We start from the raw sequence: 24,486 nt of genomic DNA on the forward strand, positions 1-24,486 counted from the left end.
GACTGACATTTACATAAATAATTGTTTAGGTTCATGATTGTGCATTACTAATTTATACCTTGTGCGGAGCAAACTTAGAGGTAAAAGAACAATCCTTTCATTTCCCAGCCCATAATTCTAAGGAAGAAATAAAGTATGCAAGACATTTTATCCTCCTAGGGAAACCAACCCCATACACTAAGAAAAATAGAGGATTCAAATCCTCATTACTACACAAATGTAAAATAAATTAGCCACATCATACAATATACATAGAATATTTTGTGGTCTGTTCTCTACCCTATGATTCTGTAATGCATGCACACCGCTGTAAAGTGAGTCCTGGTATGCAGTGTGCCAGACCTTTCTTTCCCTGATTTATGCCACTTCATACTGCTAAAATAAATTAATCCTTCCTGTCTCAAGGTCTTTGACCGCTAACCTTGTGACGCCTTTGCGTCCATGTGCATACTATGGAGATGCTCATACCACTTCCCGTCACTCTAGTAGGAAAGAGATATCTGTAATACCCAAGTACTAGCAAGAGGGAACCCCTGGATATCAAGTAGTCTGTCAAGTGATTTTTGTATGTGAAGCAGTTATGGATTTTCTCTGGGTAACCCTGGAGATGCGTTAGATTCTCAGGCAGAGGTGCAATTACAATTTACACACACACTAACCAATCTGTAGCATAGCACTAATCTCCCATGGCTAACATCACATTACACACAGTGTGATCACTAACCCAGCAGGTGCAGTTGGACTGAGAGCTTGTGTGTGTTAATCAATAGCCTCATAGAGAACAGCAATGCTCCCAGGAGATTAAAAATTGTGCTCACACCCCAAAAGGGACAGAACTCTTCCATTTTTATCATGCTCTTGCCCCTGCATTTCAGCCTTAGGAAAAAAAGCTTGCTCTAATTCACGAGGAGGATAATGCTGATCAGGACATGATTATTTTCTTCATGCAAATCTGACCTAACGCTGCTAAAGCAAACGAAAGTAGAAGATCAGGTGAAAGGGCCATTGTGACACGGACAAAATCATGGAGGGGAACTCGGTTAATCTGAAAGGGCTGCAAGACTGAGCCAATCACTGAGGGGTAATCACTCAGATAGCTATTAATAAATCCCTTTGATAAAAAAATAATTGTGTGCCATTGCATATGCCTTCCTACACACACGCTAACAAGTTTAATGAGGCGGATACTGCAATATATGATGATCACTAGCTTTGAAGAGGACAAGGCTGCCATTTCTAATGTGTGATTACTATTGATGTGAATTGGATTCTGGTATTATTTCAGTTTATAAAATCATCAGATGACATAGGCTAGGCTAAGCCTCTTTCCTCCTCACAGCATGAGACTGTGGAATTACCTAACTTCGTAGTTTAATACATTTGCACGTCTTTGGCTTAATGACTGGAGATGGTACGTGCGCACGGAGAGAGAGAGAGAGAGAGAGAGAGCGCAAGCGCGCGAGCGCAGCAGGGGCCATCTATGGGCAAGAGAGTGAGCCCTTGAATTGCTGCTTCTGTGAAAGACAGCCCTTTTGAACAGCCTCTTTCTCAGGAAAAGGTTATACAGACAAGCCCTGAAGACAAATCAAACTGCATTTCTAGTGAACCTTCCATGCCATGTATTCCAAGGCACTTTTAAAAATATGTAATTAGCTGTGACTGTGCCAAAACAGGGCTTGAGCCTGCAGCTACATTTTAGATGATGAATGAATTATCAGTTACTGGCTATGTGATTAGGTGGAAATCTTGATGCTTAACCCAACAGTGAGGTGGTCGTATGACCCTGCTCTCAACAACTATACACTCAATGGACACCACCACTAGGCAGAACCAGTGATGCACCCAAAGGAGTATATGTGGGACCAGTGCTTGAAAATAGCTGGTAGGCACCCACACGAGCACCATCTTGTTCTCCAGAATCTCAACTTTCATTTTAAAAAGTTAAGGCTCTAGTTGTTATGATTGGGAAGAAGACACTAGGTTCACATGTTTGAGGTAACGACACAGAACCTGCAGAGAGCCTGGAACAATAGTTCTGAGAGGCATGAGTGGAGCCCCACTGCTCTAACGCCCAGTCCTGTGCATCAGTTATTAGACTATGTGTCCTCTGTAGGCATGTACATGGAAGACAATAGGGGACCCAAGATGTGTGCTGGAGAGGCAAAGCATTGACAAAGGTTAAGATGGCCATTTGATGTTTCTCCCTTATAAATGGGGTTACATAAGTTGATGCAGGTAAGAAAGATATTGCAGTTTGGAACTAGGTACTCCCAAAGCTTTAGTGTACGTGCTTAGGTCAAAAATGGACATGACTTGTGTCTGCATTTCATAGGATACTGCTGAGTATCCATCAAAGGGCTTTCCTTCATGTTTAAATAATGTGATGTAATGTAATGCTGACAGGTGCTTTCCACACCGAAAAAGGATCGGAGCAGAAAGTGTTTGGATTGGATTGTTGCAGAGTGTGTGTCTCCCCTTCCCCCAAGTTCAGACCCTGAAGTTGCTGTCTAGCATGCAAATGATGTCAAAGTGAACTAGCTACAGCTTCATGGACTGCTCGCTTTACTGCGCAGCAGCATGGAGACAAATAATTGGGCACTGAAAGAGGGAAAATAACCTACTGATAATTGGTGTGTTCACAGCACTAGGGCTACAGTGTTTGTGGCAAAAAAAAAAAAAAGGGAAATCATGGGGAGGAAAAAGAAATGTGCATTACAGGTCATCATGGAAGATGGTTAGTATGAACACCAACCATTTCAGTTTTGCAATATTGTACCAGTTTTACCAAATATTTGTAAAAATGTGTCTTCGGGCTCCACTTGTGTGTGTCAATACATTTGATATTCTTTTGTGTTGGGAACTTTTATTAATTCACTTGCAAAGAGCTAAGAAATATTAAGGACTTCATAGCATAAAATACAGTAGCATATAATTAAAGAGGGCACTCTGCGGTCCTCAGCCAGTACTTAAGAACTACAAGCGTAAAACATTGTATGTGAAAATCCCAACAACAAATTAAATTATTCAACATGCTTTGTCTTGCAGTTGGAATGGAGATTGACGGACAAGTGGAAAGTGACTCAGAGAGCGAAGGTAGAGTGGAGAATAATAGCTGCTGTCTTATTTGGAAATACACGATGAGAGATCTTTTTTCTCCAAAGGTTTATTTTGTGGTTTGACTTGCTACACAGTGGTAATATCTAATGAGGTATGCATGGTTATATTCAGTGTTGTTGTTGCCCTGTTAGTCCCGGGATATTAATGAGACAAGGTGGGTGATGTAATATCTTTTAGTGGAGTGAAAGCTTCTCTCTCACCAACAGAAATTGGTCCAATAAAAAGATAACCACACCCATGTTGCCTCTCTACTATGCATAATTAGATTTCCTACCTGGGTAGTTGACTTTGATGATGATGAGGAGGAGGATGTTGTGCAGGAGAATGCTCCTAAACCTGGCTGTCCCCTTCTCTCCGTGTCCCTGAGAAGAGATGAGACCCGGAGTGAAGCTTTCCTTGGTCTGCCACAGTAAAGCAGGCAGCACTGTGTTCCATGTGTGGTGTGATGTGAGTGAATTTACAGGACAATGCAAACATCTAGAAACTGTCACCTTTCACTGCTTTTTATGTAATTCTTGTCATTACAGTAAGGGTGAGTCTTTGTTACATATGACTATGCGAGGAGAGAGATAAAGCCAAGATAGATTTAGGACAGACTAGCAACTCATGGCAAAAATCAGGAAAAGCCATAGAACAGATTTAAAAAATTTAAAAAAATACCCTCACAAATACAGTAAATAAAGAGACATTGCTAAGGGCTAGGATTGCTGGGGTAGTGGATGGTTTATGGTGATAGACAGACCCTCTAGACCACAGTTCAAATCCAGCTTAGGTAAATAGTAACTGAAAATAATCATCTGATGGCCTCTGTGAAATCAATTGATGGTCTCAGTCTAGTTTCCAGTGGACAAGGGAACCCACTAGAGCTGGTTGATTTCCCCCCCCCCCCCCCCCCCATTAGAAGCAAGAAGCCTTTTCAAAAGAGTTTTTGGCAGTTTCACAATTTCCCAGTTTTTCCATCTAAACCAAAAATGTCAATATTTTGAACTCTGTGTTTTTTACCCTTTCTCCCCACTATTTTTTTTATTTTAATTTTTGTGTGCGTACCACTGAATGCAGCAAAACAGGTGATCTGTAGCGTTTTGTTTTACCACTTCGTCTTTTCTTCCTCTCCCTCCTTCCTCTCCCCCCCCATTTTCCCTTCTGCCACTCTAACTTTTCAGAATGTTTCCACCTTTGGAAACATTCTAGAGAGGCAGAGTTACAGACTTTTCATTTTTCCTTTTGCCACTGTGTAACATTTCCAAAGTTGGAGACATTTTGAAAATTAGTGACAGAAAGCAAAAATGAAAGTGAATGAAGCCTTAGAGAGCGTTTGTTTTAATCTTCTTTTTACCACTGAGATAAAAAGGGGCTGGAGGAAGAAAATTAACAACATTTTGGGGAAGATATGTTGCAATATTAAAAAAGAAACAAACGTTCTCTTTCAAACGCTGCGAAATGGAAAAAAAAACCTTTTAAATTATATTTTTTTTCTTTTTGCAAAATAATTTTTTGATCAGCTCTAATATCCACATCACAACTGTCACAAATTAGTGTGTCTGTTGACAACATGAACAAGAAAATGAATGGCAGCAAAGAGTCCTGTGGCACCTTATAGACTAACAGACGTATTGGAGCATGAGCTTTTGTGGGTGAATACCCACTTCTTCGGATGCATGTATTCACCCACGAAAGCTCATGCTCCAATACGTCTGTTAGTCTATAAGGTGCCACGGGACTCTTTGCTGCTTTTATAGATCCAGACTAACACGGCTACCCCTCCGATACAAGAAAATGAATGTGCATAGAGACTGGTCTACCTTTTCCTCCCTAGATCATTCCCCTCCAGCTTATTGAAGGCAGAGCATGGAGAAGCTTCTACTGCCTATACTGCATTTATTCTGCACTGACATGGGACTTCAGTCTCCAGGGCTAAGAATCAAGCCACTTTCACGCGCACTAAATTAACATGCTGTTGTCTAAAGTATAGCAAATTGGTTCACCACACTTGAGATTCGATATTAAAAATGTTCTAGAGACCAAATCAACAAGCCTAGCCAACTTATTGTCTAGAAACAGAGCAGTACAATTCAGGAAAGAAAGAGTTAATATGTAACCAATGCTTCCGAGAAGCAGTTCTCACAGCATGCACTCCACCTTATATAGAAATATGCTTTCAAAACCAGTCACATATATTGTGAGGTTGTTTACAAACTAAAAAGCGCTTTATAATTCACACAAGACCAAAATTCACCAATCAGCTTTGACCTTGTTTTTTTGTACCATGATGTACCCTTCTCATTTTCTGTTTTGGAACCCATATTCCAAGGGTTAGGGTGATGAAAGCACTCCTTACCTGCACCAGGACATAGAATGAATGTGTCTTGTGTTTGATAGCTTTGGCAAATATGAAACCTAAGTTCAGCTTTGCAAAGTGTTGTGGGATACTTGGCATAGGTGAACAGAATTATTGGAAGAACATGATACAAGTCAGTTAGCATAATGACCCAGCACTCATATTTAACATAACATATACAATATTAGAACCATGCACATAATACCTATTAATGTCTGTGTGGGGGGGGGAGGGGAATCTATAACATAGGTGTTGGCTAACAATGCAATTTTTAAAAAGAAAATTAGAGTAAATTAAACAATTTGCTTTCACAATTCTGGCATATATTTAAAGGTCTATAAGGTGGATAGAAAGCTGGCTAGATCATCAGGCTCAACGGGTAGTGATCAATGGCTCCATGTCTAGTTGGCAGCTGGTATCAAGCAGAGTGCTCCAAGGGTCGGTCCTGGGGGCGGTTTTGTTCAATATCTTCATTAATGATCTAGAGGATGGTGTGGACTGCACGCTCAGCAAGTTTGCAGATGACACTAAACTGGGAGGAGTGGTAGATACGCTGGAGGGTAGGGATAGGATACAGAGGGACCTAGACAATTTAGAGGATTGGGCCAAAAAAAATCTGATGAGGTTCAACAAGGACAAGTGCAGAGTCCTGCACTTAGGACAGAAGAATCCCATGCACTGCTACAGACTAGGGACCGAATGGCTGGGCAGCAGTTCTGCAGAAAAGGACCTAGGAGTTACAGTGGATGAGAAGCTGGATGAGAGTCAATAGTGTGCCCTTGTTGCCAAGAAGGCTAACGGCATTTTGGGCTGTATAAGTAGGGGCATTGCCAGCAGATCGAGGGACGTTATCATTCCCCTCTATTTGACATCTGGAGTACTGTGTCCACTTTTGGGCCCCACACTACAAGAAGGATGTGGAAAAATTGGAGAGAGTCCAGCAGAAGGCAACAAAAATGATTAGGGGGCTGGAGCACATGACTGATGAGGAGAGGCTGAGGGAACTGGGATTGTTTAGTCTGCAGAAGAGAAGAATGAGGGGGCATTTGACAGCTGCTTTCAACTACCTGAAAAGGGATTCCAAAGAGGATGGATCTAGACTGTTCTCAGTGGTACCAGATGACAGAACAAGGAGTAATGGTCTCAAGTTGCAATGGGGGAGGTTTAGGTTGGATATTGAGAAAAATGTTTTCACTAGGAGGGTGGCGAAGCACTGGAATGGGTTACCTAGGGAGGTGGTGGAATCTCCTTCCTTAGAGGTTTTTAAGGTCAGGCTTGACAAAGCCCTGGCTGGGATGATTTAGTTGGGGATTGGTCCTGGTTTGAGCAGTGGGTTGGATTAGATGACCTCCTCAAGTCCCTTCCAACCCTGATATTCTGTGATACTCTGTCTAAGGTCAGAAGAGACCATCATGATCATGTAGTCTGACTTCCTGTACGCTGCAAGCCACAGAACCTCTCCCACCCACTCCTATAATAGACCCCAACCTCTGGCTGAGTTACTGAAGTCCTCAAATGATGATTTCAAAACTTCAAGTTACAAAGAATCTACCATTTACACTAGTTTAAACCTGCAAGTGACCTGTGCCCCATGGTGCAGAGGAAGGGGAAAAAAAAACAGGGTCTCTGCCAATCTGACCCAGGGGGAAATTCCTTCCTGACCCCCAAATATGGTGATCAGTTAGACCCTGAGCATGTGGGCAAGACCCACCAGCCAGACACCTGGGAAAGAATTATCTGTAGTAACTCAGAGACCTCCCCAACTAGTGCCCCATCTCCAGTGGCTGGAGATTTGCTGCTAGCAGTCACAGACTGGCTACATGCCATTGTAGGCAGTCTCATCATACCATCCCCTCCATAAATTTATCAAGCTCGGTCTTGAAGTCAGTTAGGTTTTTTGCCCCCACTGCTCTCCCACTAACTCTGTAAGAACAGGGTCTGGAAATGATTTCTAGCTTTCAGCTCCTAGGATCCATTGATGCACAAACATGAGTTTCACAATCATCAGTGGACACTGTGTGTACATGACCAATGCTAAATGCAGTTCTCAGCCTGCTTCTCATCCAAAGTCTGTGGAGGTCAACATTAGCTTGTTCGGACTCCAGCGGGGTTTGGATTAGGCATTCTGTCTGTACTTTTTGGATAAAGGGCAAATCTTTATTGCACCTATATAGAATGTTTCCAAAAATACTTGTTTTCATCAATTGCAGAGGATGAAGAGGGGGAAAAGGCAACCAGAAAGCAGCACTCCAAGGAAGCTATCAAGTCAAGTGGATGTGAAAGGAAAAAGCAAAATAAGAATGGGGAAGAAGCTGAGCTTGAAGAGAAAGTTGAAGCCCCAAGGCAAAAAAGAACTACTAAGAAGAAAAGTCACAAAATGAATGACAGTGATGGGGAAAGTGAAGCAGGGGAAGCAAGTGGGAAGAAAAAGAGAGATAAAAAGGCTTCTAGCAAAGACCAAAAGGAAGCAGAAAATAAAGAAAAGCAAACAAAGAAGAAAGGGAAGGAGCAGGATAAGAAACAGAAGAAAAACCCGGCAGAGAGGTACTCTAACAATCCCCAGACAGAAACCTACATAGTAGAATCTCATTTTTGTTGAATGTCAGCTTCCTGGGCAGCAGGTTCATGAACCTGTGGCATATTGGTGCAGGTTACTAAAAGAACAGTAAATTGTTACTTGTAACAAAAATTTAACCCTGAGAAACAAGAGAGTTGTTTTTCTCGTTAAAATGCAAGCTAGATTCTTTTCAGAATCTTCTTCTACCCCAAATATGATAATAGAATTAAGTATGTAATGGATTCCTAATGTGCAAGTATTGGAGCTAGAAAGAGTCCTTTTAAGGAAGACAACAAAGTAAGCCAGACTAGGGTGCCTTCCTTTGGCTGGACACATGATAATCCTAAAAGGTTAGAATAGATCTCTTAGGTTTTCCAGACTATTCCCCTGTTAATTTTCCTTTGTTCTAATCCTTTTCTTCTTCACCCAGACTTTTTATTTGCTGTGTCGCCTGGCTATCATATTTCTCACCGTGATCGTATCTGGTTAACTGTAAGAACCCCACTGGCAGTCAAACAGGTCACATGATACTTATGAAGATGGTTGAGTCACTTTACAACAACAAGAACAAGAAAAGATCTGCAAGACTGAATTGGAGTTATGGTTGAATCCCCAAAATGATACCTGTTTCCACTAAGTTTTTGTTAGTGTCAGCTCATGTGATGCCAACTCTTGTGCTGCCAGTGAAACTTAGGTTAGGTGACAATAAAACAAATTCATTTAAGGTCTGATTTTTGCAACACTTCCTTTGAGCAGTTCTTAGGCAAGGAGCGTCAATAGGACAACTCAACATCAAGGCTCCAGAATTGAGCCTTTTATAAGTGAAGGCCAAGACAAGATGCATGTGCCAGATTCTCAGCTGGTGTAAATCAGCATAACTCCACTGAGATCACTGGAGCTATGCCGATTCACAGCTGAGGAGCTGGTCTGGGACTGATCTGGGTCTGGTGTTTATATAAAGCACACACACACACCCCTCCTCCTAGTCCACCATTTTGAGAGGACTTGTGTCCTGGGGGAAGGTGACTATTTTTATAATTGAAATGTGGCAGGCAATGTCTTTCATCTGGTATTCTGTAACCTGAAGCATGTGCCCAAAATCTTCTCCTGGATCATTTTGACTACCCCATCACTGTGTCGATTTAGTTGGTAGCACTGTCACATTTGAGCCAGAAAGGCGTACGTTCACGTTTCCTCCCTTGGTTTGGGTTCATCACATGCAGTGTTGATATTGAAGGACAGCACTGAGTGGGGAAAATATCATCTGAACTTTCACTAGTGGATATCGAGATTGAAGTTAAAGATCCTGGAGAATTTTTCAAAGAAACAAATAAATCAGTGTCCTAGGTAGAGTTTTCCCCATGAAAATTTCAGATTTCAAAAAAATTTCCCATCACACATGGGACAAAGTCAAAAATTTCAAACGAACCAAAAATCAAAACCAAATTTGGATCAGATAATTCGAAGTGTTTTGTTTTGATCATTTCAAAGTGATTGATTTCAATTTCTTTCTTTTTAAAAATGTTTATTTAATAACTTACCATAAATTAACTTAGATTTCAAAAATGGAACTCCTTGTTTGGAAAAAATGTGACATTTCAGCAATTTCAAAATATTTAAAAAATACTACTACTACTTTTTTTTTTTTGGAAACAGGCAATTTGTCAAAACCAACCCTTTCCTGAAAGTTTTGAATCTGCATTTTCTGAAAAATAATTAAAAAAAAAAAAAAAAAAAGTATATTTAGTCAAACAATTCCCAACCATCTCTAGTCCTGACCAACATTCCTCCCCTCACCCCCCAACATGTTATGGCATACAAAGTTCTCTCTGTTATTGCAGAGAACATAATGACTGCTCCATTTTTTGTTCAGTTCCTGAACACTGCCTATGTCTAACTCACTGGTCTGCAAAGTGCTTTATAATCCCTGAAGTATATGAGGTGCTATATACAACTACATTTTATTACATTGTTTGTGTGATTTCCCCCCCCCCCTCTGTTTTTACTCTACTTTCGTTCTAGCTCTTCTTCCTCATCTGCTTCCAACTCATCTGATGAAGAGTCTCTGTCAGAGGAAGAACTGACGAGGCTAAAGGAACAGGTAGAGGAAAAGAAAAAACTAATATCTACCATGAGGAACAAACCTTGGCGTATGGTGAAGAAATTAGCATTGCTCAGGTAGCCCAGTGCATTCCCAGCTATTTATAGTTTTCACAATAGGAACCACTGAAGCTAGAGTGTGTGTTTAATAATTGTTGATGCACATAACATTTTAGAATTACAGTTTGCTGCTGTTATCATCCCAAGAACCCAGCCTTGGAAAAGCAACCAATGGAACTTAGCCAGCATGATTTGGTTTAAATGAGAAGCGCTTAGAGGCAGGATTCTGTTGTCAGTCTCTGTAACTAGAGAACAGATGATAAGCAAAATCTGTTCAACTGATACCCAGGCTGGGATCATTCTGCCCTTTTATTTAAAGGCAGAGAATGACTTTCAGACTCCTTGTTAAAGCTAACTCTGTGCCCTTCTTTGCTTATTCATGCGTACTGTTATATAGCAATCAGAGCAGCTTGTCTCCATCTTACTTTACACTTCCTGGAGCATTACTGCTTGCAGGTGACTTGGAAAAAATACAGTATTGTTTACAGCCAAGAGAACATTGCCTGCCATCCCACACTGTATGGGTGAGCAATGCAGATCACTCCTCACAATAACCTTGCAAAAAGTGCCATGAACCCACTGTAGGGTGAGAAATGGGTTCACTATCTTGTGTTTGCCTAGAGGCTATTCACAGCCCCAGCCACCCATGTTGCCAAAGCAGGCAGTAGCTGGCATCTCCCCTCATCTGCTCCTTTCTTTCACTCTGAAGAGTCAGTCTGACCTTCAGACACCTGGCCCCTCTCACATCAGCAGCATACAGTTTGATTCCCATAGGGTAGTTATAGCAACCTGGTCCTTCCCTTTGCCTCTCCTGACCTGGGTTCTTGGGGGAGGTGGGAAGGGGACTTCAGTTCTCTGTACTTAAATTTCCTCATTTGTAAAAGGCGACTGACTAATCATTTTTGATCTCCCAGGTGGGTTGGGAGGGTCTATTAGTTGTAAAGACCTGGAAACCCTCAGCATGAAAGTTGTTACAAAAGGGCACCAAGTATTACATTATTATATAGTGTCCTAGCAGCTGAGAGGTTGCCTGGAATCATGTTTGACTACACACTCACCTCTTTGTCCCCAAAAGAACTGCAAAGAACAACTGAGAGTGAAGGAGGACACATATACCCAACTCTAATTTGCTTAATCAAACTGCTCCATTACCTTGGCTGTGCAAGAATATTTAATGAATAGGTTGGAGTACATAATAATAATAATAATACTAGTCTATCCAATGATCTCAGAATGCTTTACAATTAGTTAATTGGAACTTATAAACAGCTGCTGTGAGCTAGGTAAGTATTAATCCCATTTTACAGATGAGGAAATTAGAGCACAAAGAAAATAAAGTCAACATTTTCAAACATGGGTACCTAAATACAATTTTGGGGACCTCTCTTTAGGCATCCAAATTTTGAAACATATCTACAAGTGACTGGCCCAAGACTACACATTAAGAAATCCAGGAACAGAACCTAGACCTCCTACCTCCCAGGCATATGCATTAACTACAAGATCATCTTTCCTTCCTTCCTTCCTGACAGCTGCACTGTTAAGAAAGTATAGAAGGAAGAACCAGACTTCTCCCATTGATAGGGAAGGAAGACCCAGAATATGAATGCTGTTGGAAAGGGAACCAGGTGACCTTAGGTCTATGTATGAGGAAACTCAAACAGGGATATTAAGTTACTTTTTCCAAAAAACACACCAGAAATGTTGACAGAGCTGGGAATAGAATCCAGGTCGCCTGACTCTCACTGTCTTCCTCCCTTTGATAACAGCACAATTCACAGAAATTAAAAGTGACTGTACAACATTCTCTGCACCCAGTGCCATCTTGGGGAAGATTCTTTGAATGTTTTAGATCAGGGCCAACCCTAAGCAAACACAATCACTTTTGTATTTTTGAATTAGGGAGGCACAAGCTTTTGTAGAGAAGTTTGAAGGAGCGTTGGGAAAGGGAAAGGGAAAAAAATTCTACGCATACAAGATGATGATGGCAAAGGTAAGTGCTGTCGTAATGACAAAAAGAAGAGTGGATGCTTGGTCACTAATACAGTGTATTTTTGGCTACAAGCAATAAACTCACATTGGGCAAAATAGCCACCATTACAGAAGCTGAGATAGCACTCCCTGTATGTATTTTAATTCACTGAATAGCTGCATTTTTCATGGTTCCTAACCAAAGTCATGCAGGATATGAGCCAAATTCTGCCCCAACTTAAACCGCATGCAGCCTCCCTACAGTACAGGAGGATGCAGAGCATGTAAAATCAGGGCAGAATGAGGGTCTCTGGGTGTGGTCTCTGACAGGTTAAAGTATTGATTACACTAAGGATTGGAGACACAGCCAAATCCAGGCATAGTACCATTTGTTTCAGTGGAATTGCGCCAGTTTACAAATTGGACCACTAAATGGGAAGATGACCATGGAGAATTGTGACTTCTCACTGCAAGACTGGAGTCAGTAATTAAGTTATTGCTTTCATGGAGATTCCACTGATTTGAGACTTAAAAAAAAAATTTGATCATGTCCCGTTCCCATTGATGTCAGTGATAGTTTAGCCAGTGAGAAAAGAATCAGGCTTGCTATTTGTCAAATGAATCCTTCTTTTAAATAGAAATGGGCCCAAACCAAAGCCTCACACACAGATCTGGGTCTGCAGCTTCAACCTCTCTCTCTCTATGGGTTAAATCCCAACACTAACTCGGATCCCACAGAAACCTAACAAAGTTAGGATTCAGGACCTGAATTTGAACACGTGAATTTTGAAGCGTTTGGATTCAGGGTTTTGATGTGGACCATTACAGAAGTAAAAAAGGTCAGACCCAGACCGAAAACTCCAGAATTTGGTTCAGGCTCACCTCTGGCTTTAAAGTTTGCCACCAATTTTTAATAACTCAACTAAGCACTAACTTTAGGAACTCCTTAGAGAAAGCAACCCCAGAGGCCTCTCCATGACCAGCCTAACATTACATCTCTATTTGCAACACTGTTTTCTTATTTCAGAAATGGGTGAAATTTAAGAGAGACTTTGACAATTTTAAGACACAGTGTATACCTTGGGAAATGAAGATAAAAGAAGTGGAGAGTAAGTGCAACTTCCATTTAGACTGAGACATGACTAAGATATTTTGTTGTACAGTTTTGTGTTTCTTCAAATAATCTCTTGGTCACAGAGAATCTTACCCACCCACACTACTAACCACTGCCTCTTTTTGTTTAAGGTCACTTCGGTTCCTCAGTAGCTTCTTATTTCATATTTCTGCGATGGATGTATGGAGTAAATCTGGTCCTTTTTGGTTTAATATTTGGACTGGTTATAATTCCAGAGGTAAGAGCTTAAGCCCCAATCCTGCATTCAGGTTCATGCAAATAGTATCTTCTCCATAGTAAATGTCAAAATTAGATTGATGGCATATTGTTACTTATTATTTCCAATTGTACTTTGTTACTCCCAGTGTTATTGCATCTGGTAATGTCACATCCAGTCATGTCATCATCCTTATCTTAACTCTTAATCAATTTCTTATCTTCTGCATCATTCTCATTTTGACATTCACTAGGAGCAAGATATTGCTCATGCAGGCACAGAGACCTTGGGCTGTCTTACTGATAGATCTGTGGATAATGTCACTTCATGATGCTCTATCTTCCTGGAGTGGCAGAATAAACTTCAGTTTTACTTAGCCTTAGTTAAAATATGGTAAGAGATACACCTTATGCACGTATTTGGATTTATAGTAGCAAGTTAGGGTCCTATTTTTGAAAATGTTGGGTTTTGTGAGTATGTCCCTAAATCCATATTTATCACCAATGGGAGAGATTTTCAAAAGGATCTTAAGAGACTTAAGAGCACAATTCCCACTGAAGTCAATGCCCCATAATCACTTAAAGTGCTCTGATGGGCTGCTCCACTCACCGCCAGGATGGTGCCTCCTCCTGGTTATTCTAGGGAACAGCTCACAAGTTCATCACCCCTTCCTGTGGTTTCATGTTGTCTCTCAGTCTCTCTTTCTGGGTCAGCAGCCCCCGCTCTCACTCCACAAGCTGCTGCCTCTTTGTGACTTGACCCTTCAGCCAGGTCACCAAATGTTTCCCCTTCTGGGGTTGGAAAGTCTCTTCCCACAAACAGGCTCAGGCAGCCTTCCCAGTCACTGCTTTGTCATGCCACTCCCTCAGTGGCTGGCAGGGGAAACTGGGCCCACCCTCTACTCTGGGTTCTGGCTCAGGGACCCTCTAGCCAGCAGTCAAGGCCTCCTTTCGGCCTTACTGCCTTTCCCTGACCCCTCTGCTACCTTCCTGACTCTCCCCCTGTCCCCAGGTTTGCCAGCCCAAATGTGCCTCCCTTCTCCCAGGGAGTGACTGCAGGCTTTCCCAGCAACCCCTTTTCTGCTGCCAATTTCCTGCCTTTATAGTCCCAGCCCAGCTCATTCCTCCTCACCTGGGCTTCCTCATTCAATCAACGGATTGCTTAGCCACTGGATTCCCCTCAGCTATGACCTGTTGAGTTAATTAGCCCCCTTCTCAGTCTGCATTAACCCTTTCAGGGCAAGTGTGGGGTGAATACCCTTTGAAAAATCCCACCCTTACGCAACTAAACATGGATTTGGAAGCCTAACTTTAGGCTCATATTGCTGAAATTTTTGGGCAGAGTGAAAAACAGAACTCAGGAATTCTATTGGCTTCAAGTATAGGCCATCATATCTCTAAGAAATCCAGGATGTACATTCCCAAAAATAATTAAGAAAACCATAGTGACAATATGATACTGTCAAACACATTTCTTAACCCTGACATTCTTGTAAAAAAAAAAAAATCACAGTAAAGGTAATATACTGGTAATATTTAATTACATGATTGCCTATTAAGGAGTTATAAAATGTAGGTACAAAATACTTAATGATGTGGTTTAAAAGTTCTTACTGGTACTAGTGTTTTTACTGGTGTTGATTTGACATGGTTGCTTGACTAAAAGTGGTAAGTCTGACTAAGTTTTGCATAGTTTCTCAGGTTCTTCCAAATTAAGAGGATGCATAAAATAAATAAGATTTGCCAAATCCTCTAACAACCAATAATTGTTGGTTTCCAAAATACCCCTGTTTTCCACATCTTAAGTCAGCCAGTTGTTTCTTCGTGAGAAAGGGTTTTCTTGTTACTCTTTTCCATTGTTATTGGAGGAGGCTTGGCCAAAGAAGAGTATCGTGGAAATAGTTAGTTATGACCCTTTTAAAAATAGATGTGTGTATTTAGCTATATAATACTATGGCTCAGTTTCTGTGTGCTGCGTCTTTAAGGGCTCTGCTATCCACCAAGACTGCCAGATGTTCTTGTTCAATGCAGGTTATTACAGAGGAAAGACAGTGTGTGGTCTTCTGATAGAGATTGCACTTTTTTACCTTCTTTAAATTTTGTTATTCACTTCATCTAAAATAAAAGCCATTCAGATTGAAAGTATCCTCTGAGCACGGAAAGGCATAACCATTAGAAGTGAATAATACAAATGCATTTTCTTTCTTTACGAATTGTACATTTCCATACGATGAAGTAGTTGTGCCTGTTTTGTCTATACAGTATGTATTTTATTCATGGTGCATTAAACTGTTACAATGTATACAGGGGATTGGCAATAACCATTTAATTATAAATGGCTTTAAAACTAAGTGTACAACCCTTGCAAAACAAATGCATTAGAAGCGATTGACGTAGTCCGTCTGCTTCATGCTGCAAACGTATTCTAAACTATTTATGAGGCATTTAGACTTTGCTGTGCACTGGCCATAGCCTACTTATAAATATATTAACTCTTTATGACTCCTTCATAGACAACCCTTAAATTAAAGTGTTGCCAATCAGTTTTGATAAACCCTGGTCTTGCTGCAAGTCCTACCCTGCAGAATGCTATTGGGAGATGCCATGGCATTATTCTGTTCTCATGTCACCTTCCTGATGCCAGCTGCCCTCCTGACCCCTGCCATTTACAACTGCTTAATGTTGAGATTATTTCATAACTCAAGAACTGTATAAATATAAAGCCTATCTGTAAGCATGAACAAATGCCCCTCAGCTGATCTTGGCTTCTCTTGAGGGAAGAATACTGCATCAACTGATAAAATGAATCCCTTTGTTGCATTAGAGAGATGTAACCCATGAAGTTCAAGGCAAAGGAGCCTTCTATCCAAATAAGTGAAGTTTAAATTGAAGTTGTTGCTGTGCAGACATGCTCCTCTCTCTAGCAGCTTCCATTTCCCAGGCAGTATTTAGCCAGACTCTCAGTGTTTTCAGATGGTACTCTGACATGGAGAAGAAAAAAAATTATTCTAAAAAGGTACGGTATATGCTATTGGTAGGATTCTATGAAGCACTCATCATTTGTCTTAACTCTGACATCACTGGGAATAGAGTTAGGCCAATGCTGGGCATTTTGAAAATATAACCATAAAAACATCTATATCTTTGCCAGTCCAAGCCCAACCCCAGCAATGCTCTGCTTCATCCTCCACTAACAATTCATTTGTGTGCCATTCCACCACTACATCATAGAACAATTTTGTTTTAGATCCGGGCCAACCCTAAGCAAATCCTTTTAAAGGAGCATCAACAGAGAAAAGATAGATGAAAGGATCCATAGCATCCCCCTGTCCCCAAACATTGCCATTCCTTCCATTCCACCATCAGGATCTAGAGAAGGCAGTTCTGGAATTCTGGAGCACTAGAGACCCAGATCAAGCAGTTTTCCTGATTTACAACACAGACGAAAGAGCTGAAGGACACCAAATATAGCCAAGCAACATGAAGAAACATCATCTATCCTCGGGTTGCACTTTACATCACCAGTTTAGTAACAGATGAAAACAATAAAAAAAAAGGCAAGAAGTTAAACCATCCCATTCTTAGTTGCTGCATTTCATAATCTGTATGTTCATAAAGCATTAAGTCATTTTCACAGTAGCCCTAAACCAACTCCTGGTTACCAGTGTTCATGTACAGAGATGTGCCAACAACGTCAGCATCTCTGAACAATGAAAACAAAGGAGTATCTGGAATCCTGCACGTACTCAGATCAGGTTTTGACTACCCAGGAGCATTTGATTATCCATGAGTCATCTGCATGGCAGCCAATGACTCTTATTGAATGAGTCTAGTTCAGGTTACATAGAAAACATTTTATCCACAGCATCACCACTAGATTACTAAGAGAAAAAAGAGAGACAGAGGGGGAGGGCAAATTCTGCTCTCATATACACTGAAGTAACTCCATTAAAATAATTGGAATTGCTCTGAACATAAGAACAGCCGTACTGGGTCAGACCAAAGGTCCATCTAGCCCAGTATCCTGTCTACCGACAGTGGCCAATACCAGGTGCCCCAGAGGGAGTGAACCTAATAGGTAATGATCAAGTGATCTCTCTCCTGCCATCCATCTCCACCCTCTGACAAACCGAGTCTAGGGACACCATTCCTTACCCATCGTGGCTAATAGCCATTAATGGACTTAACCTCCATGAATTTATCCAGTTCTCTTTTAAACACTGTTATAGTCCTAGCCTTCAGAACCTCCTCAGGTAAGGAGTTCCACAAGTTGACTGTGCACTGTGTGAAGAACTTTCTTTTATTTGTTTTAAACCTGCTGCCTATTAATTTCATTTGGTGACCCCTAGTTCTTGTATTATGGGAACAAGTAAATAACTTTTCCTTATTCACTTTCTCCACACCACTCATGATTTTATATACCTCTATCATATCCCCCCTTAGTCTCCTCTTTTCCAAGCTGAAAAGTCCTAGCCTCTTTAATCTCTCCTCATATGGGACCCTCTCCAAACCCCTAATCATTTTAGTTGCCCTTCTCTGAACCTTTTCTAGTGCCAGTATATCTTTTTTGAGATGAGGAGACCACATCTGTACGCAGTATTCAAGATGTGGGCGTACCATTGATTTATATAAGGGCAATAATATATTCTCCTTCTTATTCTCTATCCCATTTTTAATGATTCCTAACATCCTGTTTGCTTTTTTGACCGCCTCTGCACACTGCGTGGACATCTTCGGAGAACTATCCACAATGACTCCAAGATCTTTTTCCTGATTTGTTGTAGCTAAATTAGCCCCCATCATATTGTATATATAGTTGGGGTTATTTTTTCCAATGGGCATTACTTTACATTTATCCACATTAAATTTCATTTGCCATTTTGTTGCCCAATCACTTAGTTTTGTGAGATCTTTTTGAAGTTCTTCACAGTCTGCTTTGGTCTTAACTATCTTGAGCAGTTTAGTATCATCTGCAAACTTTCCACCTCACTTTTTACCCCTTTCTCCAGATCATTTATGAATAAGTTGAATAGGATTGGTCCTAGGACTGACCCTTGGGGAACACGACTAGTTACCCCTCTCCATTCTGAGAATTTACCATTAATTCCTACCCTTTGTTCCCTGTCCTTTAACCAGTTCTCAATCCATGAAAGGACCTTCCCTTTTATCCCAGGACAACTTAATTTACATAAGAGCCTTTGGTGAGGGACCTTGTCAAAGGCTTTCTGGAAATCTAAGTACACTATGTCCACTGGATCCCCCTTGTCCACATGTTTGTTGACCCCTTCAAAGAACTCTAATAGATTAGTAAGACACGATTTCCCTTTAGAGAAACCATGTTGACTTTTGCCCAACAATTTATGTTCTTCTATGTGTCTGACAATTTTATTCTTTACTATTGTTTCAACTAATTTGCCCGGTACCGACGTTAGACTTACCCGTCTGTAATTGCCGGGAACACCTCTAGAGCCCTTTTTAAATATTGGCGTTACATTAGCTATCTTCCAGTAGTTGGGTACAGAAGCTGATTTAAAGGACAGGTTACAAACCCTAGTTAATAGTTCTGCAATTTCACATTTGAGTTCTTTCAGAACTCTTGGGTGAATGCCATCTGGTCCCGGTGACTTGTTAATGTTAAGTTTATTAATTAATTCCAAAACCTCCTCTCCTGACACTTCAATCTGTGACAGTTCCTCAGATTTGTCACCTACAAAAGCTGGCTCAGGTTTGGGAATCTCCCTAACATCCTCAGCCATGAAGACTGAAGCAAAGAATTTGTTTAGTTTCTCCGCAATGACTTTATCATCTTTAAGCGCTCCTTTTCTATCTCTATCATCGAGGGGCCCCACTGGTTGTTTAGCAGGCTTATGCCGGTGTAAGCAAGAACAGAATTTAGTCCAGAGAAGACATTAATTGGTTGCAAGTTACTTTAGATTCCTCCATCCTGTGTTTATTCCTGGAGAATAGACCTTCCTTGCGATAGTCTTCAAATCCATCTCTCAGCCCTTTTTAAGAGACTTTCCCCTTTTATTTAGGGGTGGTGGTGGTTTGGTTTGAGTTTTTTCTTCATTTTTAACAACGTACCCATCACAACTACAACCACATTTTATGGACTTTATGAGATATTTGGTAGATGAACATCAAAGTACACCTCTACCCCGATATAATGCGACCTGATATAACACGAATTCAAATATAACGCGGTAAAGCAGTGCTCTGGGGGGGCAGGGCTGCGTACTCCGGCAGATCAAAGCAAGTTCGATATAACGTGGTTTCACCTATAACGCCGTAAGATTTTTTGGCTCCCAAGGACAGCGTTATGTCGGGGTAGAGGTGTAGTAGCAGTAAAAGGGTGGTGGTTAAACTATACAGGGCCCAAGTCTCATCTCACATGAGTTTTGCGCTGGTCTAGTTCTAGGAGTTACTCATTTACACCAGTTTGAGATCACAATCAGGCTCTTAGATGAAATCCTGGCCCCAGTGAAATCAACGGCAAAACTCTCATTGACCTCAATAGGACTAGGACTTCACTCTTTGCCTCTAGGCATTTATGTGAAAGTGTTCATCTTCTTCACTCATGTCATTCACAGTTGATTCCAGATCTGGAAGTTTTTACGCTTCCCACAAGAACTAGCAAAATCAGGGCCGGTAAAACTTCAACCTACTGCTCGAGAGAGTCTCTCTTTTTACTACTATTTTTCAAATTGTAGAAGTCGTCATTCTAAAATCTCCCAAATTCTCAGAGTAATTTGCAGCAAGTCATGGTAACATGGCAGCAGAAAAAACTCTCTCACCATGTCAAATCCCAATTCGGCAAAGCACTTAAGCTCAGTTAGCTTGACTTCAATGGCACTATTCACATGCCCAAAAGTTAAGCTAATGTTAAACCAATGTGGTGAATCAGAGCCATAATCTACAGTATACACACACACACACACACACACACCATGAAACACCAGAATTTTTTGCACTTTTGATAGTCCTGGGAAGCATTAGGAAGCTTATGGGGATCTTTAAATGTGCATATGCTATTTCAGGTTGAGTCACTACTTGCAATCGGAGTTCTATAACTTTTGCTAAATAATCCTGTTTGTGAATTTGTTCCATGTTTTAAAAACTTCCCTTTGTCCTGTTGTATCTTATTACAAGGAAAATATTTAATTAATGGAGAAATGAAAAGTGATATACACTCTGCTATACTATAAACATGTCTTCATAAACCTCACCTAGATCTTGATGGGAATCCCATATGGAAGTATACCTAGAAAAACTGTACCCAGAGCTGAACAAGCTACTGCTATGGATTTTTCTGTCCTTTGGGATTTTGAGGTAGGTATTGTACATTCACTTCCAAAGTAGATAAGAGGTGTTAATAGGTAAGGGAACAAAATTCATCCCTGATGTAACTCCATTGAAATTGCTAGGTTTACAGAGATTAATTTGGTCCCAGATGTTGATTAAATCATTATTTTATGGTTTTACACACACACTTTCCCCCAGACAAGGACATGAAATGACTCCCATTGACATCAATGGGCTTTGAATCAAGCCCCAAAACATTTTGGATCAAAATCTATTGTGTGTGCGCGCGCATTTGTTTGCATATGGATTTAGCAAATTTCCATACACAAATGTGTTTGGAATGCACATACTGCACATAGATATGCAATTGTTGGTTCTGCAGGAAAAAGCTGCTGCTTTTTTTAAATTCAAAAATGGGTGCACATGCACAATTACAGAGCATGTGGCTGTTCAAGTTGTAGATTTAATTCTCATTTTACAATAAGATAAAACATAAATAAATCCACTGAAGTCAATGGAATTACGTCAGTCCTTCACTGGGAGAAGTGAAATCAGAATCAGACACCTATTCTCTCCATACCTTTAAAAAAAATATATATATATATCTGTAGCCCTGGGAAACTGAAGTTCTATATATCTCAATCCTTGGCTTCTTCTATTAGAATTACAACAGGCGGGCCTATTAGTTTGATTTGCAATAATAATTTTGTAGTGAGGATAATTGTCCACTAATAAGTGGAGTGAAAGCAACTCATTTCACATATGCCACGGAATAAATCATCAGATAGTAGTGACTTTTGGCACCACTGACGTAGGTTCACATAAGTGACCTAGATTTACTGGCAAGGAAAGATTTTGGAAAAATAGAGACAGCTTAATAATTACATCTCTGCTGCACTGCAAGTCAATATAGACCAATTATCACATAATCATCATTTTACATTTATATAGTGACTTTCATCCTGAAAAAAAATACAGAACTTCTGTACAAACAAGAATCACTTCACGAATTACTAGTGCATAGGTTGAGTATTGATTCAGAGGGAAGAGTTCCACTTAGTTACCAGCACCATTTCCTATAGCAGCTCAGGTTTTCCCATTGGGGCCAGAATGTCACACTCATGTGTGCACTGACTCTAAAATTTAGGTATGCAGAAAGCATCTTCACATAAATGGCAATAAATGGAGAAAGTTAGCCATGAAATGAGGGGCCAAAAGAAGGTTGGGGAGGTGCTCTTGCCACTTATCAGAAATAAAGTGGCAAGCGCTATAGGAAGTTGCTGAATAGACAAAGTGCAGCAAACTAGGAAATGAAATATCCATTATTCTAAATTTCCAAGTGTGTCTAGTGAAACGATGCCTCTGCTTTTTGGTGCCCAACTTGAGGCACCTGGAAGGATTCAGTTTTCAGAAATTGCTGAGCCCCCATTCTCTGAAAATCAGGCCCCCTGAAAGGAGTTTGAAGTTGGGCAGCCAAAAATTCAGGTGCTCAAAAAACAAAACAAAACAAATCAGTAGTTCCACTTGAAAATTTACGCCAACATGCTTATGTGCCTTTAGGAAACCATCAAGGTACTAAATCAGTCCTCAGAGAAAACTAGCAGGAGGGTGACTAGGTTCTGTTCTGTATGATACCTTTCCTGAGGTCAGATAATAAAAGATGGTATTTCTGGAAGTGTTTTTGAGATACTAGCCAATGCTGCTGAGAACTACTATTGAAGGTGGTACTTCCAGAAAGATCATCATTAAAGTTTTCTAAAAACCACTAATCTGAAAGTAGGTCAGGTAAATGAATCCAATTTATTAGCAGGTCTTCAAATGTCTGTTTTGAGCAACCTGATACAGCTGTGATATTGTCCCACTCATTTTTAATTGAGGATCTTACTGGAGTTTTAGACTTACTCTCCCCACTCCCTAGCATTTAAAACTTACTGAAGCTCAGTGCTAATTATTAGCAATCTGAGTAGGGTTGCGCAGAATGAGCAGTGCATCTTTAAAAATTAGAAAAGGAAGGTAGCAGCAATCTTTAGTCTGTCTTGTTAGGGGGGAAAACCCACTTCAAGACAGAGGGTAATTTTTTGCTGAGCTGCAGCTGGTATTTTTATTTGAATGTCTATAGGTTCCGCACATAACAACTAAGGAAATTTGTTCTGAGATGGGGCCATATGTGACCATGCTAGGAAAAAGAGCAGATCTACATTAAGCTTCCAAATTTTTGCCTTTTGCTTGGCACACGTCCACACTGTGCTGCTGTGACTAACATCCACAGAGACTCACCCTTTATTACTATAGTGTGCACCATACGTGTGGTGCAATGGGGAAAAAAAACTTGAGTAAATTTAAAATGAAGAGAAAAAGCATCATCATCATCACCAATCCCTGTAAAGTAGATTTCTAACAGAAAAATATTTTTCAACACAGTAACGAATAAGTGAATACTTTGGCAGCAAATGGGTTACATAATTGATGACAGCAGTAGAAAGGAATAGATCTAATTTGGACATAAGACTACATGTCTCACAGAAGGGAAATAAAAAAAAAAAAAAAACATGCAGTGTGATGTTCTGTACAATTTCTGACCAGGGACCAGAAAACTAAAACATTAGGAAGGTTATTTTCAGGCTCGAGTTTCACCCTGCACTAATGAACTCCAGAATGGTCCTCTTTATATTTTACAAGGTTTTTTACTCGAATCCTCCCCACCATACACAATATAATGGGTTACAATTTCCAAGGGACTGTGTTGCTGCCATACCAGCTGCTGTGTTGCTGCTCTGCTCTCAATAGCTCCTCAGTAATGGCAGAGACATGCGAAAGGTCATGCTGTACCTATGGCATTATACTCAGATTTGCAGTGTTCCCACCACCTGCTGGAAATCATGCAGAAATAACTCTGCAGCCAATGTTGTGGTCTGGATTACTAGAAATATCCCATTAATAAACACATGCATAACTAACAACTTTTACTGAATGCATCCAGCTCAGCTGGGGATTTTACAGAGAACTGATTAAACTGGGTCTAGCGTGCAGCCTAGGATATTGCTTTAGTTGTTCCGAAGTCCTGATCAGAAGCACAGATGGGAGCTTTCCAGAATGTTGTAGCCAGGCAGAGCTGGATTAATGCAGGGGGTTTAGGGGCTGCAGCCCAGGGCCTCGGGCTAAGGGGGCCCCGCAGGCCGGATGCAGCCCACTGCTTCTTTTCATCCAGCCCGGCAAGTCTCCGTGCCGCAGGCAGACACTGGTCCCCAAGCCTCAGTGTCCCCCTTCCCCCCCCCCGCCGGGGCTGGAGCCGCAAGCACTGGCTCGCCGATGTGTCCCTGTGGCCCCTAGGTGAGGGGCATTCAGGGAATCTCTGCGCACTGCCCCACCCCCAGCACCGGCTCTGCAGCTCCCATTGGCTGGGCACCGCAGCCAATGTGAGTTGCGGGAGGGGGAGCCTGTGGGCAGGACATGTCAGCCACCTTGGGGAGCAGAGCAGCACGGAGCCAGGGATCCTACCTCAGCCCTGCTGCGCCGCCGCCCAGGAGCTGCCCAAGGTAAGCACCTCCCGGCTGGAGCCTGCACCCCACACCCCCTCCTCCACCCCAACCCCCTACCCCAGCCTGGAGCCCCCTCCTGAACTAGGGTTACCATATCTCATAAATAAAAAAAGAGGACCCTCCACGGGCCCTGGCCCCGCCCATTTCCCCACCCCAGCCCCGCCCCAACTCC

At 41.2% G+C, this 24,486-nt stretch overlaps 1 protein-coding gene across 1 annotated transcript in view; it reads left to right on the forward strand.

Moving 5' to 3' along the window:
• The first annotated feature begins 2,688 nt into the window (after nt 1-2,688).
• The window catches only part of LOC112119297 (transmembrane channel-like protein 2), a 53,673-nt gene continuing 31,875 nt past the window's right edge, over nt 2,689-24,486 (forward strand). The window contains exons 1-8 of the mRNA XM_026646054.1: nt 2,689-2,734; nt 3,046-3,093; nt 7,666-7,999; nt 10,035-10,190; nt 12,075-12,165; nt 13,171-13,252; nt 13,389-13,495; nt 20,704-20,802. Coding sequence (XP_026501839.1) covers nt 2,689-2,734; nt 3,046-3,093; nt 7,666-7,999; nt 10,035-10,190; nt 12,075-12,165; nt 13,171-13,252; nt 13,389-13,495; nt 20,704-20,802 — 963 coding nt within the window. The remainder of the gene's footprint in view (nt 2,735-3,045; nt 3,094-7,665; nt 8,000-10,034; nt 10,191-12,074; nt 12,166-13,170; nt 13,253-13,388; nt 13,496-20,703; nt 20,803-24,486) is intronic.

The sequence above is a fragment of the Terrapene carolina genome, unplaced genomic scaffold (genome assembly GCF_002925995.2).
Source record: "Terrapene carolina triunguis isolate 2854851 unplaced genomic scaffold, T_m_triunguis-2.0 Scaffold34021, whole genome shotgun sequence".
NCBI lineage: Eukaryota > Metazoa > Chordata > Testudines > Emydidae > Terrapene > Terrapene triunguis.